The 16,016-nt window shown below is 43.1% G+C and overlaps 1 protein-coding gene across 1 annotated transcript in view; it reads left to right on the top strand.

Moving 5' to 3' along the window:
* Positions 1-16,016, top strand: part of top2b (DNA topoisomerase II beta) — a 51,279-nt gene that overhangs the window by 15,510 nt on the left and 19,753 nt on the right. Inside the window, exons 14-23 of the mRNA XM_019857328.1 lie at positions 1,112-1,204; positions 3,743-3,857; positions 5,652-5,773; positions 6,066-6,214; positions 8,819-9,050; positions 9,662-9,796; positions 12,543-12,743; positions 12,841-13,036; positions 13,102-13,193; positions 14,482-14,637. Of these exons, the coding sequence (XP_019712887.1) occupies positions 1,112-1,204; positions 3,743-3,857; positions 5,652-5,773; positions 6,066-6,214; positions 8,819-9,050; positions 9,662-9,796; positions 12,543-12,743; positions 12,841-13,036; positions 13,102-13,193; positions 14,482-14,637 (1,491 nt within the window). The remainder of the gene's footprint in view (positions 1-1,111; positions 1,205-3,742; positions 3,858-5,651; positions 5,774-6,065; positions 6,215-8,818; positions 9,051-9,661; positions 9,797-12,542; positions 12,744-12,840; positions 13,037-13,101; positions 13,194-14,481; positions 14,638-16,016) is intronic.

Genomic DNA, 16,016 nt, shown 5'->3' on the forward strand with positions numbered 1-16,016 from the left:
ACTGTCCAGGATGAAACATCCAAGCTCCATGAATACATCAAGGAGAAGGCTCCAACAGATGACATACTCAGAGAATGTCTCAGACAATGGGGAACCGAGGATGAGGTGTTGGAATAGGGACCATCATGGGAGAACAAGCCCCTACACGGCATGTACCACCGGACCATAACTGAAGTGGCTGATCTCAAGAAGTCCTATCAGTGGCTAGAGAGAGAGGAGGACTATGGAGTGGCTAGAGCCTGAAGGACAGCACAGAGGCACTCATCCTGGTTGCTCAGGAGCAGGCCCTGAGCACCAGAGCCATAGAGGCCCAGATATACCACACCAGACAAGACCCAAGGTGTAGGTTGTGCAAAGAGGCACCTGAGATGATCCAACACATAACTGCAGGGTGTAAGATGCTGGCAGGGAAAGCTTACATGGAACGCCATAACCAGGTGGCTGGCAAAGTCTACCGAAACATCTGTACGGAGTATGGACTGGAAAGCCCAAGGACAAGATGGGAAACACCTCCAAAGGTGGTGGAGAAAGACCGAGCGAAGATCCTGTGGGACTTCCAGATAAAGACTGACAAGATGGTAATGGCGAACCAACCAGATATCGTGATCATAGATAAAGGGCAGAGGAAAGCCGTTGTAGTGGATGTAGCGATCCCGAGTGATGGAATCATCAGAAAGAAAGAACACGAGATACTTGAGAAATACCAAAGGCTCAGAGAGGAGCTGGAAGCTAAAGGTGACAGTCGTGGCTGTGGTGGTCGGAGCACTCGGGGTAGTGACTCCCAAACTGGATGAATGGTTGCAACAGATCCCGAGAACAACATAGGACATCTCAGTCCAGAAAAGTGCAGTGCTGGGAACAGCAAGGATACTGCGCAGAACCATCAAGCTTCCTGGCCTCTGGTAGAGGACCCGAGCTGGATGTGGGACGGACACCACCCAAGGGGTGAGACAAGGATTTTTTTTTTAAATATATTTGTATTTTCCGGAATTTTCAGGAAAGTCCACTTTCATCTCTAAACAATACACATTATTATTATTTCCATTATCTTATATCTTAATATTTAAGTCTTCGAAAGACAAATTTAAAATGACGGTTGTTTTTGTTTCAGGCCTTCAGTAAGAAGAAAACCGATGACAGGAAGGAGTGGCTCACCAACTTCATGGAGGACAGACGGCAAAGACGAATTCATGGTCTCCCTGAGGTTAGTGAATTCAATATAATTTCTCGGTGTATATGTTTTCCAACATACTGCACCTATTCATAAGATATTCATAAGATATCCTTTATTCGTCCCAGTGTGGGACGAATAAAGGATATCTTATCTTATGAGGCCCACCACACATTCCACTTTGCAGCCAAACTCAACTTGGACCGAACCATTGCAAATAAAGGACAGTTGGTGACTTACACCCACTCATCGAACAATTCGTGAATGTCCTGTGATGTGAAATGGGTTTGCACATTTGGTATATTGTATTTTATCACTTTTATTAAACCGTAAAAGGAGTATCAGTCAAAGGAGAAGCAGGTTGCTACAGAGGGAGGGGGAGGAGATGCGCAAGAATAAAACAGAAGAGTGGTGATATATTGAAAGTTTCAGGTCGCTCACATTGACTTGAACCGGTATGTAACCTTTGTGCACATTCTACACATTCCTGTACATTTTGATGACACTCACAACTGGACTGCTCTGTTTGTCTGAGAAGACGTTTCACCACTCATCGCGGAAGGTTTCATCAGTTCATGCCACAAGGTTTGGTTAAGACAGACCGCCGGAAATGTTATCATTCTATTGGGAGGGAAACGACCATCGTTAATATGCCTGGCAGAGAGGCCTACATCGGTCAATAAGTCGTTGGTTGGAAACTCCTTCATTTAAATTACATTTATGTTACATTTACGTTTGAAAGGACGGCATTGTGTGTAGAGGATAGGTGAGGTCATAAGCCACTTGCTCCTGTTCCTCTGAAGCAGAGGTGAGCAAAGTACGGCCCACGGGCCAAATCCGGCCCGTTGGTCTTTTTAATCCGGCCCGCCGAAGGTTGGTACACAATTGAGGTTCGATGTGAATGATCGCATTCATTTCATTTGGACTTGTAATGACAGACATTTCAACGCCAGGTGGCGCAGTTACTTGAAGTTGGAGAGCACAGGAAGGGAGGGGGAGACCAAGAGAGAGGGAGAGAGATAGAGGGCGAAATCTTATCTACCACCTGCGGATCTCTGTCAAACGGAAATCCCCGAACCCGGTAAAAAAATCAACAAATAAAAAACAACAACAAATTTATGGATTAAACTCTCTACGACTCTTACATTAACGATCGATTCATAACGGAAGTTCCGGAACCCAGAAGCCATACAGAAGCCCGCAGTTGCGCCAACCCAAGCAACTCCAGCGCGATACGACGGAATAAGTGTATCCGCGCCTCTATTTTTCATCATTGGTTCCAAAACGGTAACATGCAAGTGACTCTTCATTGCAGTGAGTTTTACTGGAATTGCGAAAGTTTTTAATTTCATTCATTTACATTTACGTCCTGTATATCATGGCATCCAAACGAAGAGAAAGTGAAATTTATATGATTAAACGACGCAGGTTAAAAAGTACGAAACATTCAGGAGACGCTTGGAATCGGAAAGACTCAAATGTACGAGACTTAGAAAAACGAGGGAGCGATTCTTGGTCAGTCCGATTTTGGCTATTTCCATGCTCAGAGTGAATTGCTTGCGGATCGACGGACAGTCGAGTAAATGAACGGTTCCTGGAATGGTTTGACTGTTATCGTGCTAAAAACGTTCTGCAAACTGGACTGCTAATAAGATAGGAGGCTAGTTCCATAGCGCTAACTATGAGCATTGAAGACTTCGAAGCGTCCCGTGGCTGGCTTCAAAAGGTCGTTGCATGACATCAGCTGAGCAACGCTGTCATGTGTGATGATTGAGGGGAGGTCAAGTTAGAGGCAGCGAGTGAGTGGAAAGAAAAGCTTCCAGGTCCCTTACTTGTCTCATTTTGTAGCAAATAGTCCTAACTTTATTATAATTTGTTCATATACCTGAACTGTATGCTGCAGTTTTTGTGTTATAAACAGTTTTTGGGCAATATATTGTTGCACTTCGTTGCTTGTGTTATCACACATGTATGTTGTTTACATACTTGGACGTTCCTACAGGACATGTAATGTAGTTGTTTCACTGTTCTCATTAAAAAAAAAAGGATGCTAATACTTTATTGCTTTTGTTCTGTTGATGTTTGGTATGGACTGTCAACATATGCCGTGTTTTATATGTACCGTATCTTGTGCTGACCTGGCTCACCTGTCAAATTTTAGAAATCAGTGTGGCCCCTGAGCCAAAAAGTTTGCCCACCCCTGCTCTAAAGAGTACTCCCTCTCTTTTTGGTGCCGGTGGATCAGGGGTACCCAAACCTTTTGGACCGAAAATCTACTTTTCAATTAACCAACCTCTCACGATTGACCCGTTACCACGCACGAGCGCATACACACACACTTGGATACGCATGCCATGATGAGCAACAGCCGTAATGGCCCCTAAGATGAACAAAACAGAAAAATAAAGTAGACGCAAGAGTTTATGAGTTTGTTAAAAGGAAATCATTGCCTACCTTCGTGGAAGACCTGACGCAGGGGCATGCAACTCACTTTTGCAGACTGTTAACGATCGTAGCTCACGCGTACCGGTCACTGCCTTGAGTGTTTGACTTGACGCCTCTTCATTTCAGCAATACCTGTATGGAACGCAAGCCAGACATCTGTCCTACAACGACTTTATCAACAAGGAGCTGATTCTGTTCTCCAACTCTGATAATGAGAGATCCATTCCTTCATTGGTTGATGGTTTGTACAATCGATTTCTTTTTACTGATATTTTTCTCGAAAGGTATTAATTAATTCCATCGAAATAATTTTACATGTTGCCAAGCCAAGTTGATTAAAAAAAAAAACATCAACAAAAAACAGTGGATGTCATCAGGTTTTCATGGAATGATCAAACAAGAAAAATGTAGAAGAGTTCGGGCACCAAATACCAAAGCAATCTGTGATAATGATTAATTACAGCCTCATTATTAACATTAATTTGCACGTTAACTGTGTTTGAAGTGTACTTTATTAAAATTATTTTACACATTGGTTTAGTAGCCCTGTTCTGCAGAGGGCCACAGGTTGGGATGCAGAAATTTAATATTTTAGTACTTGAGTAGTCAATTGAAAATTCCATCATAAAAAAAAATATTTGGATAACATATTTTTACTTGAGCGATTATACATTATACAAAAGAGAGAACATAAAACATTTCAGGATGGTCCGGTAGTCGAGTTGGTTAGCACGTCGACTTCACAGTGCAGAGGTACCGGGTTCAATTCCAGGTCCGGCCTTCCTGTGTGGAGTTTGCATGTTCTCCCCGGGCCTGCGTGGGTTTTCTCCGGGTACTCCGGTTTCCTCCCACATTCCAAAAACATGCATGGCAGGCTGATTGAACACTCCAAATTGTCCCGAGGTGTGAGTGTGAGTGCAAATGGTTGTTCGTTTCTGTGTGCCCTGTAATTGGCTGGCAACCGGTTCAAGGTGTCCCCGGCCTACTGCCGGAAGACAGCTGGGATAGGCTCCAGCACCCCCGTGACCCTCGTGAGGATAAAGCGGTTCGGAAAATGAATGAATGAATGAATGAATGAATAAAACATTTCACTGAACAACGATCAGTTGGGGCCCGGTGGTCCAGTGGTTCGCGCGTCGACCTCACAGTACCAGGGTTACCGGGTTCAATTCCAGCTCCGGCCTCCATGTGTGGAGTTTGCATGTTCTCCCCGGGCCTGCGTGGGTTTTTCTCCTCGTACTCTGGTTTCCTCCCACGTTCCAAAAGGCAGGCTGATTGAACACTCTAAATTGTCCCTAGGTGTGAGTGTGAGCGCTGATGGTTGTTTGTCTCGATGTGCCCTGCGATTGGCTGGCAACCGATTCGGGATGTCCCCTGCCTACTGCCCGAAGACAGCTGGGATAGGCTCCAGCAACCCCCGTGACCCGAGTGAGGATAAAGCAGTTCGGAAAATTAATGAATGAAAGTTTGACAATTCATACGAAATGTTCAGGAAAAGGGCGGCCCGGTAGTCCAGTGGTTAGCACGTCGACTTCACAGTGCAGGGGTATCGGGTTCACTTCCAGCTCCAGCCTCCCTGTGTGGAGTTTGCATGTTCTCCCCGGGCCTGCGTGGGTTTTCTCCGGGAACTCCAGTTTCCTCCCACATTCCAAAAACATGCATGGCAGGCTGATTGATCACTCTAGATTGTCCCTAGGTGTGAGTGAGGGCGTGCATGGTTGTTCGTCTCTGTGTGCCCTGCGATTGGCTGGCTACCAATTTGGGGGGTTCCCCGCCTACTGCCCGAAGAGAGCTGGGATAGGCTCCAGCACCCCCGCGACCCTAGTGAGGATGAAGCGGTTCGGAAGATGAATTGAATGAATGAATGTTCAGGAAAAGATTATCTTGGCAGCTCTGCATTCTGTGTCTGTGGGAACTCTGCCCTTCCATGCTAATTTGTGAAATCATCTTCATCATTTCGATATGTTGACCCAGTGACTCATGTTTTGTTTGTTGTCTGTAACTAACCTGAATGTATCCTGTTTGTGTTATTTAGGCTTAAAGCCTGGCCAAAGAAAAGTGCTTTTCACTTGCTTGAAGAGGAATGACAAGAGGGAGGTGAAAGTTGCACAGCTCGCTGGTTCAGTGGCAGAGATGTCTGCTTATCATCACGGAGAGGTACACTTAACTGAACTGCAAAAAAACAACAGAAATCATCGCAATGAGGAAGATATTTTCATACGACTCCATTTTTTGTACAAATCAAAGCCTATACTGTAATTTAAAAATCTTTTTTTTATGTAGCACGTGTGATGCACACCCACTTTCTGTTACAATGAACCAGGAGGCGTTGACCGTATGGTTGTAATATAACCAGAAATTGCTAATCAGAACAAATAAATGTATTTGAGTCATGCCACTTACTATTTGTCACTTGAACTAAGTATTCCTCATCCATTTTTCTTTTTAGCAAGCGCTCATGATGACCATTGTCAACTTGGCTCAAAACTTTGTGGGCAGTAACAACGTCAACATCCTGCAGCCCCTTGGCCAGTTTGGCACTCGCATCAATGGAGGCAAAGATGCTGCCAGCCCTCGTTATATCTTCACTATGCTTAGGTAAAGCCATTAACTTAATTCATGCCAGTTGATGATATCAATGCTCGTCCTTGGAAGGTGTGACTTTACGGAATGTCAGACATAAGGAAGAGGATGTATTCATGTGTGTTGCTCTTGCATGCGCTGAAGACAACTCAAATAGCGCACATTTTGTCAAGCTTACGGTATTTAAAATCATTCGACTCCCTCAGGAGTCATGAGAGGTATCCCGGTTGTCTGTATTTTGTTACAAAAGTCAAAAAAAGAAGCCTGTGTTGATGCCAGTGTGTGTTATGGTCCATCCCAAAAAAATGTTTTCCCTGATTTTCAGCCATTTTGCCAAATTCTTCCGAAAAAAGATTTTCCTTCAGTTTCTATCTATCTGAAAGGCGGTCCCTGTTCAGTCTATGATGCACAGTTGACATCCATTGTCTAAACAATGTTGTTCAGTCTTGGGCCAGTTGTGGGTCATTCCACCTTAGTTTAACCAATGAGCGAAACACGACCTTTCCAGATTTTGCTGAAATTTTGTCTGGAGACATTTGCAGACATTTTAATTGAATATTTTATCAAAGGCATTTTCTTTTCATATGGATCACGTGTCTATCTCGATACATATTGATCTTGAATTATCGTCCAGCCCTCGCCCCTTCTATGGTCTGATGAAAGGGACTGCTGGCGATTACACCTGATTACTATTTTTTCAAACTCAATATTTGGTGGGGAACTGCATAAGGTCCACCTGCGCAATGCTCGAGCTGACCCTTTGGATGGCGCAAAATAGTTGGATTATAAAAAACAACAACAAGCTAACATGAGGTTGGGAATAACGAGTTAAAAACCATACAGTGAACTAAGAACTAATATTAGTTAGTGTTTCCATACATTTTTAGACCCTCAAAATCAGTGTTGTTTTGTTGGAGAACAGCATGTTGCCACGGCAACAGCATTTCATGAAAAATGACAAATTTCGTGTTTTAACATCATGAAGGCCGAAACACTCTTCTGAGCGAATAGGTAGACCTGGTTAACCCAGTAGGCGATCAGCGTTAAATCATAAAACATCTATTTATCTATTTATTCATCTACGGTATATATTGAGGATGATCAACGTCTTGAGGCTTTTCTGAAAAATTTATTTTTGACTTCTGATTTTAAAACTAGTTATTCATCAATTTGTTGTGCGCTGTGTATGTAATATGTGGAGGGGATTAAACATTTCTATGGTTTCCTAAAAATTCATAACGGCCCTCCATGGGAAACCGTAACTACAATGTGGCCCACGACAAAAATAAGTTTGACACCCCTGATTTAGACAGAACTTAAATTAGCGGTGTGTGACCGACTTACGAATCATGGTCAGTGTTTTGAGGAGCGTGGCGCGAGGAACGTTGCAATTACGAGACATGACATGAGCACTTTTGTGAAGGCAGAGTGTTTTAGGTCCCCAAAAGTGCAATTCATTTCAGAGAAAAAAAAACCCACGAAAAACAAAAGGGACCTTGCAGTGGTCACTGCTCAGGCCCTAATAATATTAATCATGATAAAATAATAATTTCTTTAAAAACAATAGGAACCTCGCAGCGGTTGCTGTTCTGGCCCTCATAAAAAACTAGAATGGCGAGCAGCTAGAAAGGCCACGTTGGAGTACTGACTCATTGAAATTGTATTGTAAAAGACAGTAAACCTGTAACATTTTTTTGCCAGGCTTGATGAAGTTTCCGCGCGTTCAAATGCTCATATGTGGTATCTCTTGAATGTTTCCTCTTCATGCCCAGTATGGCATTTTGAGTTTTTCCCTTGCTTGGTTTGGTGGTTTGAATCATGGAATGTCGACAATCTTTGTCAGCTGTGAGCCTGTGAAGCCTATTATTATTAATTTGAGACTATTTTGTGAGTAAAAGCGAAACCAATAATCTTAAAATGATTTACCTTTATTCTTAACTGCTCTTGGCTTAATTCCTATTTAGCTTCGGTTAGTAAGAGACATTTATTTAATGCCTCATGCATATTATTTGCAGCTGCTCATGCATAAATTGATCTGTCCATGAGCATAACTTGAAAATGTACTCCATTCATTCATTTTCCGATCCGCTTATCCTCACGAGGGTCGCGGCGGGTGCTGGAGCCTATCCCAGCTGTCTTCGGGCAGTAAGCGAAGGACACCCTGAACTGGCTACCAGCCAATCTCTGGAGACACACATAGACAAATAACCATCCGCGCTCACATGCACACCTAGGGACAATTTGGAGCGTTCAATCAGCCTGCCATGCATGTTTTTGGAATGTGGGAGGAAACCGCAGTACCCGGAGAAAACCCACGCAAGCCCGGGGAGAACATGGTCCCTCTGCACTGTGAGGTCGACGCGCAAACCACTGGACCACCGGGCCTCCATTCACTTGTACAAAAAAAAAAAGAAAAAAATTGATCAGAACATCCCGAACAAATTTGCAATCATGTGCAGGTACATGTTTTAGTATATGTCAATTAAAAAAAAAAAAAAAAAGAATCACAAATGTCATGATTGTGATGCATTTGAAGGTCAGACATTGTTTGTGTTAGTTTGAGTCAATGAACTCCATATGGGTATCCCATGACTGATAACTTTGTCTCAATTCCGACAGTCCTCTTGCCAAGCTGTTGTTTCCAGCGGTGGACTCCAACCTGCTAAAATTCCTTTATGATGACAACCAGAAGGTGGAGCCAGAGTGGTACATTCCCATCATTCCAATGGTGCTTATAAACGGTGCAGAGGGCATTGGAACCGGTTGGGCATGTAAGATCCCCAACTACGACCCCCGAGAGATCGTCAACAACATCAGCCGGCTGCTAAACCACGAAGACCCACTGCCAATGGTAAACTCGCTTGAGAATTGGAATATTATTGTTTTAAATTGCACCTCTGCAATTTCAACGATATGATGCATTTGTGGCTGACAGTGAAGGATGTCCTTCGCTTGTCAGCCTCACAACAAAAAGGTTCTTGGTTCGCTTTCTGTGTGGAGTTTCCTCCTGTAGTCCAAAAGCATGCCTGGTATGTTAGTTTAAGACAAGATGTCAATGTAAGTGTGAATTAGAAGTTTTCTGAATGTGCCGCGCGATTGACTAGCAACCAGTGTACGCCCCGCCGACCACACGAGTGACTTGGAATTGACCCTGAACAGGATAAGTGGTCAATGCTAGTTGAATTACGGGCCAGTACCCCAATCCCCATCCTCTACATCTAAACTGCCTGGAGGATTTGGATGGTTGCGTCAGAAAGGGCATTCAAATTAAAAGCTGTGCCAGACAAGTCCCGAACAATTAAACAACTTTTTACATGCATGTCTATGATGTCAGTCCTGAAATCAGTTGGTAGGACAAAAGTCCCGATCAAAGAATGGGAATCAAGACTTTGTATTTAAAAAAAAAAAAAAGTGTTGAATTTCACAACTTTTTTTATTTGTCCAACCTTTTTTTCCTAAAAGCTTCCCAGATATAAAAACTTCAAAGGGGTGATCCACGAACTGGGTCCGAACCAGTACCTGGTTAGTGGAGAGGTGTCAGTCCTTGACAAAAACACCATTGAGATCACAGAACTTCCCGTACGAACATGGACACAGGTATGCTTTGGCTCTTTATCACGTCTGTATACGATGCACTTGTAGAATGTCTTCATTCAGAAGAACAATGGTATTTTATCACAGAAGAAAAGAAGTAAAATCATCATGTGTATTTGGACTTTTGAGGCAGTACTTGAACACCATGTGGCAAAATTCTTTCTTTTCTTTCGTCCTCTTGCACTTCATGGCGCGTGGAGCCAACCATAGCTAGCTGGTCTCTGCCTCTGGATCTATTGTGGGCAAGATGTTGAGCTTGTGGCAGGGTCACATCGCAGGCCCCAAGTTCCAGGGCTATTAGGTCCAGCCACCGAGTGCGGCGGGCATATCTGGGTCGTCTCCAGCCAGCTTGCTGGGAGTTGAAGGCCAAGATGGTGCTGGTTGGGTGTTCCTGGGGCAGGCGAATGACATGACCATACCATCGCACTTGCTGCATTGCCGCAAGACGGGAGGCTGGCGGCTGATTGGTTTTGTCTCTTAGAGCCTGATCTGTGATATGCTGAGTCCATGGAATACCTTCAATCCTCCTGAGGGCCCTTTGAGTTAAAGCCATCAAGCCTGGCCGCAAGAATGTTATTCAGTGGCTAGTTTTCAGAGCTGTACAGGAGGACGGAGATGACTGACCGAGGCATTGTAGACTTTGAGCTTTGTTGCCTGGGATATGTGCCGGTGGCGCCACAGCCGTCTCCACAAGAACTGCATGACAGAGGCTGCTAGGGCACGGCAACGATCGACCTCTGTTTGGAGGTCTCCATTGTTGGTCACTGCCGAGCAGAGATATTTAAAGGTGGGGACAAAGTGGATAGGGGTGGGTCAGGTCCATCGCCGACATGCATCAATTCTGTCTTGGCCCAACTTATTTTAAGGCCAAGCTTTTTGGACTCCTCTTTGAACACTGAGAGCCTCATGAAGCTGATCGGCAGTCTCGCTGAACAGGACGGTGTTTGCTTTAGTAGGTTTCCTAACTATTTTTTTTTTCACCATGTTGCGTAGTTGACCCTGCGATGGCTAGTCAGCTGGTGGGGCTGCCACCTTACAGCACAGTGACGGGCTGAGAAGCCCTGACATAAGTCAGGGGCGGAACTGCTCATTTGTGCCATCCTAGTGTCGTAAGCCGCCCAGGTTGACATGCTCCCCATGCACCGAGCCCGGGCAGGCACTCGCTAGGTTTAAGCTGTCACACCTCGACAAGGTTCCACAGTTCCTATTCCTGGTGGGGTTAGGCCCCCAGGAAGGTGACAGCGCGGGGGCCTGAATCAATTTCAATGCGGCGCCCTGCATGTGGCTTGGGCAGTGGACACATTGCTAAACACAAGAACTGCCCCCGGGCCCAGTTGACAACTTAGGCTAATGTACCATATTTTTCGGACTATAAGTCGCTCCTGAGTATAAGTCGCACCAGCCATAAAATGCATAATAAAATAACAAAAAAACACGCACACTGGAGTATAAGTCGCATTTTGGGGAGAAATTTATGTGATAAAATCCAACACCAAGAACAGACATGTCATCTTTGAAGGCAAATAAAAATAAAACAACAGGCTGAATAAGAGTACGATATGCTAACGTTACATGACGTATAAACAATGAACTGAGAATGTGCCCGGTATGTTCACGCAACATATTAAGAGTTATTCAGATAACTGTAGCATAATGATCATGCTAACAAGTTTACCAAACCATTAGTGTCACTCCAAATCACTAAATCCAATGAAATCTTCATCCTCGGTGTCACTTTTAAGCAACTCTGCCAACTTCGGAGGTAGAAGATGCGGTGCTTCCTCTTCTACTTCGCTGACGTCAGAGTCATCGTAGTTTTTTATTTTTTTGTCAATGTGGAAAGCATCAACACAGACCTAGAGCCCCCTCTTGCGATTTAATGTGAAAATAACACGTCAAATGATAGAATGTGTTAATTATTTCACACATAAGTCGCTCCAGAGTATAAGTCGCAACCCCGGCCAAACTGAAAAAAACTGCGACTTATAGTCCGGAAAATACGGTACATAGCGCTGGTTACAAGAAGTGCAACCTAGAATACTGTTTGGCAGTAAGCCTCACTGTATTGCAGAAAAGTCTCGTCCCCTCACTGAAGATTACTGTAGCTCCTCGGGTACACAGCTAGCTTTTGTTTACATAGTTTAGAGAAGGAATGTCTCTTGCACCAGTCAGACAAACATTTGTCTAATGCAGGGGTAGGGAACTCCAGTTTCTTAAGCGCCATCTCTTGCCTGTTTTCAATCTCTCTCTACTTCAACACACCTGATTCAAACGATCAGCTCATCAGCTAGCTCTGTAGAAGCCCGAATCAATCATCATCAATTGAATCAGGTGTGTTGGAGTAGGCAGAGATTGAAAACAGGCAGGATATGGTTCTCAAGGAACCGGGGTTCCCAACCCCTGCTCTAATGAGTCACAGGAATGCAAAATCCTAAAAAAATGAGTTTTTATCAAGTCAATATTCAAGTTTCTAACGAAAAATGCCGAAACACATTTTTTGAAGAGGACAACACTCATTTTTCTCCCATTTTCTGGAAAGCAATCCACAAACTGCTAAATATTTCTTTTTTGATTTAGTATATGATGTTCAGTGTTTACAATGCATGAAAATAAAAATGATAAGACTGCTATTGTCAGATTTTGATCTTTTTAAACACACTGCTATTATTTTGAACACAATTGTATGTCAAATGGATGGATGAGAACTAACGCGGAACATACTGTAGCTGCCATCTCTGCTGTCATATAGACTTATAAGGAATCTGTGCTGGAGCCGATGCTGCAGGGGACCGAGAAAACGCCATCACTCATCAGCGATTACAAGGAGTACCACACAGATTCGACTGTGAAGTTTGTGGTTCGCATGTCTGATGAGAAACTAGCGCAGGCTGAGGCAGCTGGTCTCCACAAAGTCTTCAAGCTTCAGTCCAGCCTCACCTGCAACTCAATGGTAAACATTCATTCAACCTAAAATCGACTGCAGATTAAGTTATGCTGTGGATTAAAGATGCTGTGTGGTAAGAGTATTTTTTTCTGTTGATTTGTAGGTTCTTTTCGACCACATGGGTTGTCTAAAGCGATATGATTCAGTCCAAGACATTCTAAGAGAGTTCTTTGAGCTGCGCCTACATTACTACAAACTTCGAAAAGACTGGTTGATTGGTAGCCTTGGAGCTGAAGCGGCTAAACTGTCCAATCAAGCTCGTTTTGTTTTGGAGAAGATCGAAGGAAAAATTTCAATTGGTAAGTGGGTTGAAAATATTCAAATCTTCAATCTGATATGTCATGCCTATTTTGTGTCTCAACAGAGAACAAATCCAAGCGCGAGCTAATCCGCATGTTGGTCCAGAAAGGCTATGAGTCTGATCCTGTAGCTGCCTGGAACAAGGCTCAAGAAAAGGTACGGTTATCCACATGGAAGCTGTGCTTGAATCAAATATTCATGTTAGTAAATTATGAGGCCAAATATATATTTTTACGAGTACCTATGTAAAGAGAAAAATACATATTTAGGTCAGACTGACTGGGTAAACAGGTAAACATCCCCTTTTGAATCAGCCTGATCAGTCATTTGCTCAAAGCTCATCCTTCGACGAATGAGATGGCGAAAAGAAAAAAAGATGACGAGTGTCGTACACTTCTGGACGAATGGACCAAAGGATTCGCCTTTGTGTAGAGTATAGGTTCTGCGGTGTGTCGAATTTGCAATGACAAAATACCATTGAAGTCAAAACAGTCAAATGTAAAGCGGCACTTTGACACGCGCCATGCTACGTTCGCATCAAAATACCCTGCGGGAGACAGCAGCAACTCCACGTATGGACCCGGCAAGCTGACTATAATTTCGCTAGCTTTGCTGGATCTTGAGCAATTGTGAGGAACGGGAAACCATTCACAGTAATGGTGAGTATTATAACAAAATTATATTCTATATATATAATGATATAAATTATATAAATTTATAATTAGATAAACATTCATATAAAATTATATATATATATCCTCTCACTGAAATACATTTCCAAATATTTTGCTTTTGTGGCTCTCGTAATCAAAAAGGTTCCCGGCCCCCGGCATAGACACGTATCTATCTACACACATTCAATCGATGTAGGTCCCTCTTAGCCATTGGTATGCCAGGATGATGCTCATTCGTAGCCAATGGCAGAGCAGCTATGAGAATGTTGCGTTCAGGAAACTCAGAGCTGCAAATAGCAGCAGGCCATACTGTATTTTTACCTTTCGTATCTTGTAATTTCTTTCGTAACAAGAGGCAATATTTTCCCGTTGAGGCGTTTTGTAACTTGAAAATTTCGTATGAAGAGATGTTTGGAAGTAGAGGTACCACTGTATTATTACTTTCTGAAAAAAAAAGCTTTTCATGACAATGTCAATCACTTAAATTAACACAAAGAGCCTTCTGTAAAAAAAACATTGATCAGTATGGTATTTATTTTTACTCTTATCACTGAAAGAGTGAGTGAATGTTTCACACTTTAATGACAGGTTGCTTTGACTTCTTTCTTTCTTCCACTAGATGTCCCTAATGTTATGTTCACTGAAGCTCCGAATCTGCATCTCGAGCAATTTGATTAACTTCCTTTTCCAGTACCTTCTTGATTTGATTAAATTATGGTCAAAAAAATAACATTGGATTTGTGTTGCGATTATTTTTTTGTCTCTCACAGGCTCAAGAAGAAGATGATCACGATGGAAATGAGAGTGACAGCTCGTTGCACTCTGGTACGTCATCAGGCCCAAATTTTAATTACATCCTCAACATGTCTCTATGGTGCTTGACAAAAGAGAAAGTGGAGGAACTCCTGAAACAACGAGACCAGAAGGTAAGTTCTGCACCTTTCTTTTTCTTATCTGCATGGGGAACGCCATTCTTGATTATTAGTCTGCATTTTGTTAATGCAGCCTTACAAGCCTGTGCAAACCTGTCACAAGTTGTGTTAGGCTGGGCATCCGGCTTTAAACTTTGCCAAACAATTATGAGCGTTCATCCAAAAATTTCATACTGGATCAGTCATGGCCCATGTCGAAAACGAGGGGCAGGCGCAAAGCGGGTTTCAGTGGCAGAAAGAGAAGTGAAAAGTACAAAGACTAAAACTGAATTTAAGAACTTTGAATGTCGGGACTTGGACAGAAAAGGCTAGGGAGTTGTTTGACACGATGATGAGAAGAAAGGTACATTTATTGTGCGTCCCAGAGTGCAGTTGGAAAGACACTAAGGCAAAAAAACTTGGGAGCAAGGATCTAACTGTGATATAAAGGTGTAGATGGAAAGATAAATGGAGTAGGTGTTATCTTAAAGCAGTGGTGTCAAACTCATTTTAGTCGCGGGCCAATTTGGAGTTACATCTTCCCTCGGAGGTCCGTTGTGACAGTGAAACCACAAAATTATTACCGTACTTTCCGTACTATAGGGCGCACCAAAAAGTCTTCCATTTTCTTAAAAGCTCACCGAGCGCCTTAAAATCTGGTACGCCTTGTGTATGTATGGTCATGACGGTAATATGTCAACTCCAAAATGGTTCCTTGCTGGAGACATGCTTACAATGTTATAACTTGCTGTTGGTTCAGTGAATTGTGTCGCTGCTTAATAAATACGTTTTTGTTGCTGCTCCAAAAAAAGGAGAGCTGTGGTATTGTTTTTTTAAAACAGTCTCAACAAATGAAGGTACGTCTTTGCCCGTCTCCGTGCCTTCTCTTCTTCAGTTCTACTCGAGAGGCGTTCAAGACCGCTTCCGAAAAACGTAAACTAACGATTACTTCAATGAAACTACGAAAATTGAAAATAATACATCAAAACTGAAAAGCAAGCGAGGACATCCCAAAATAAATTCTATAGCCCCCCCGCCCCCACACACAGAATTGTCGTTCGCCCTCAGAGATACCTCCCACCGATATTGAAGACAATTTTCCCTATGTGCCGAGTCATTTCTTTAACTTTGTCCGAGAAAAACTCTGACACCATCCAAGGGGTGGGACGAGGATATACAGACGCTCCCCCAGGTAACGAACGAGATACGTTCCGAAGGATCGTTCGCTGGCTGAATTCGTACGTAAGTTGCTTCAGTGCTATATTTTGTATGGAATGTATGTTTAAGGCTTATATAAGTATGTTTAAGGCTTATATAAGTGTAATAAAATGAAGTTTAACATACTTTTGGAAGATGTACTCGAAGGCTTAAGGAGATGATGGAGGGGGAGAGAG

Source organism: Hippocampus comes, unplaced genomic scaffold, assembly GCF_001891065.2.
Source record: "Hippocampus comes isolate QL1 unplaced genomic scaffold, H_comes_QL1_v1.1 scaffold73, whole genome shotgun sequence".
Lineage (NCBI taxonomy): Eukaryota > Metazoa > Chordata > Actinopteri > Syngnathiformes > Syngnathidae > Hippocampus > Hippocampus comes.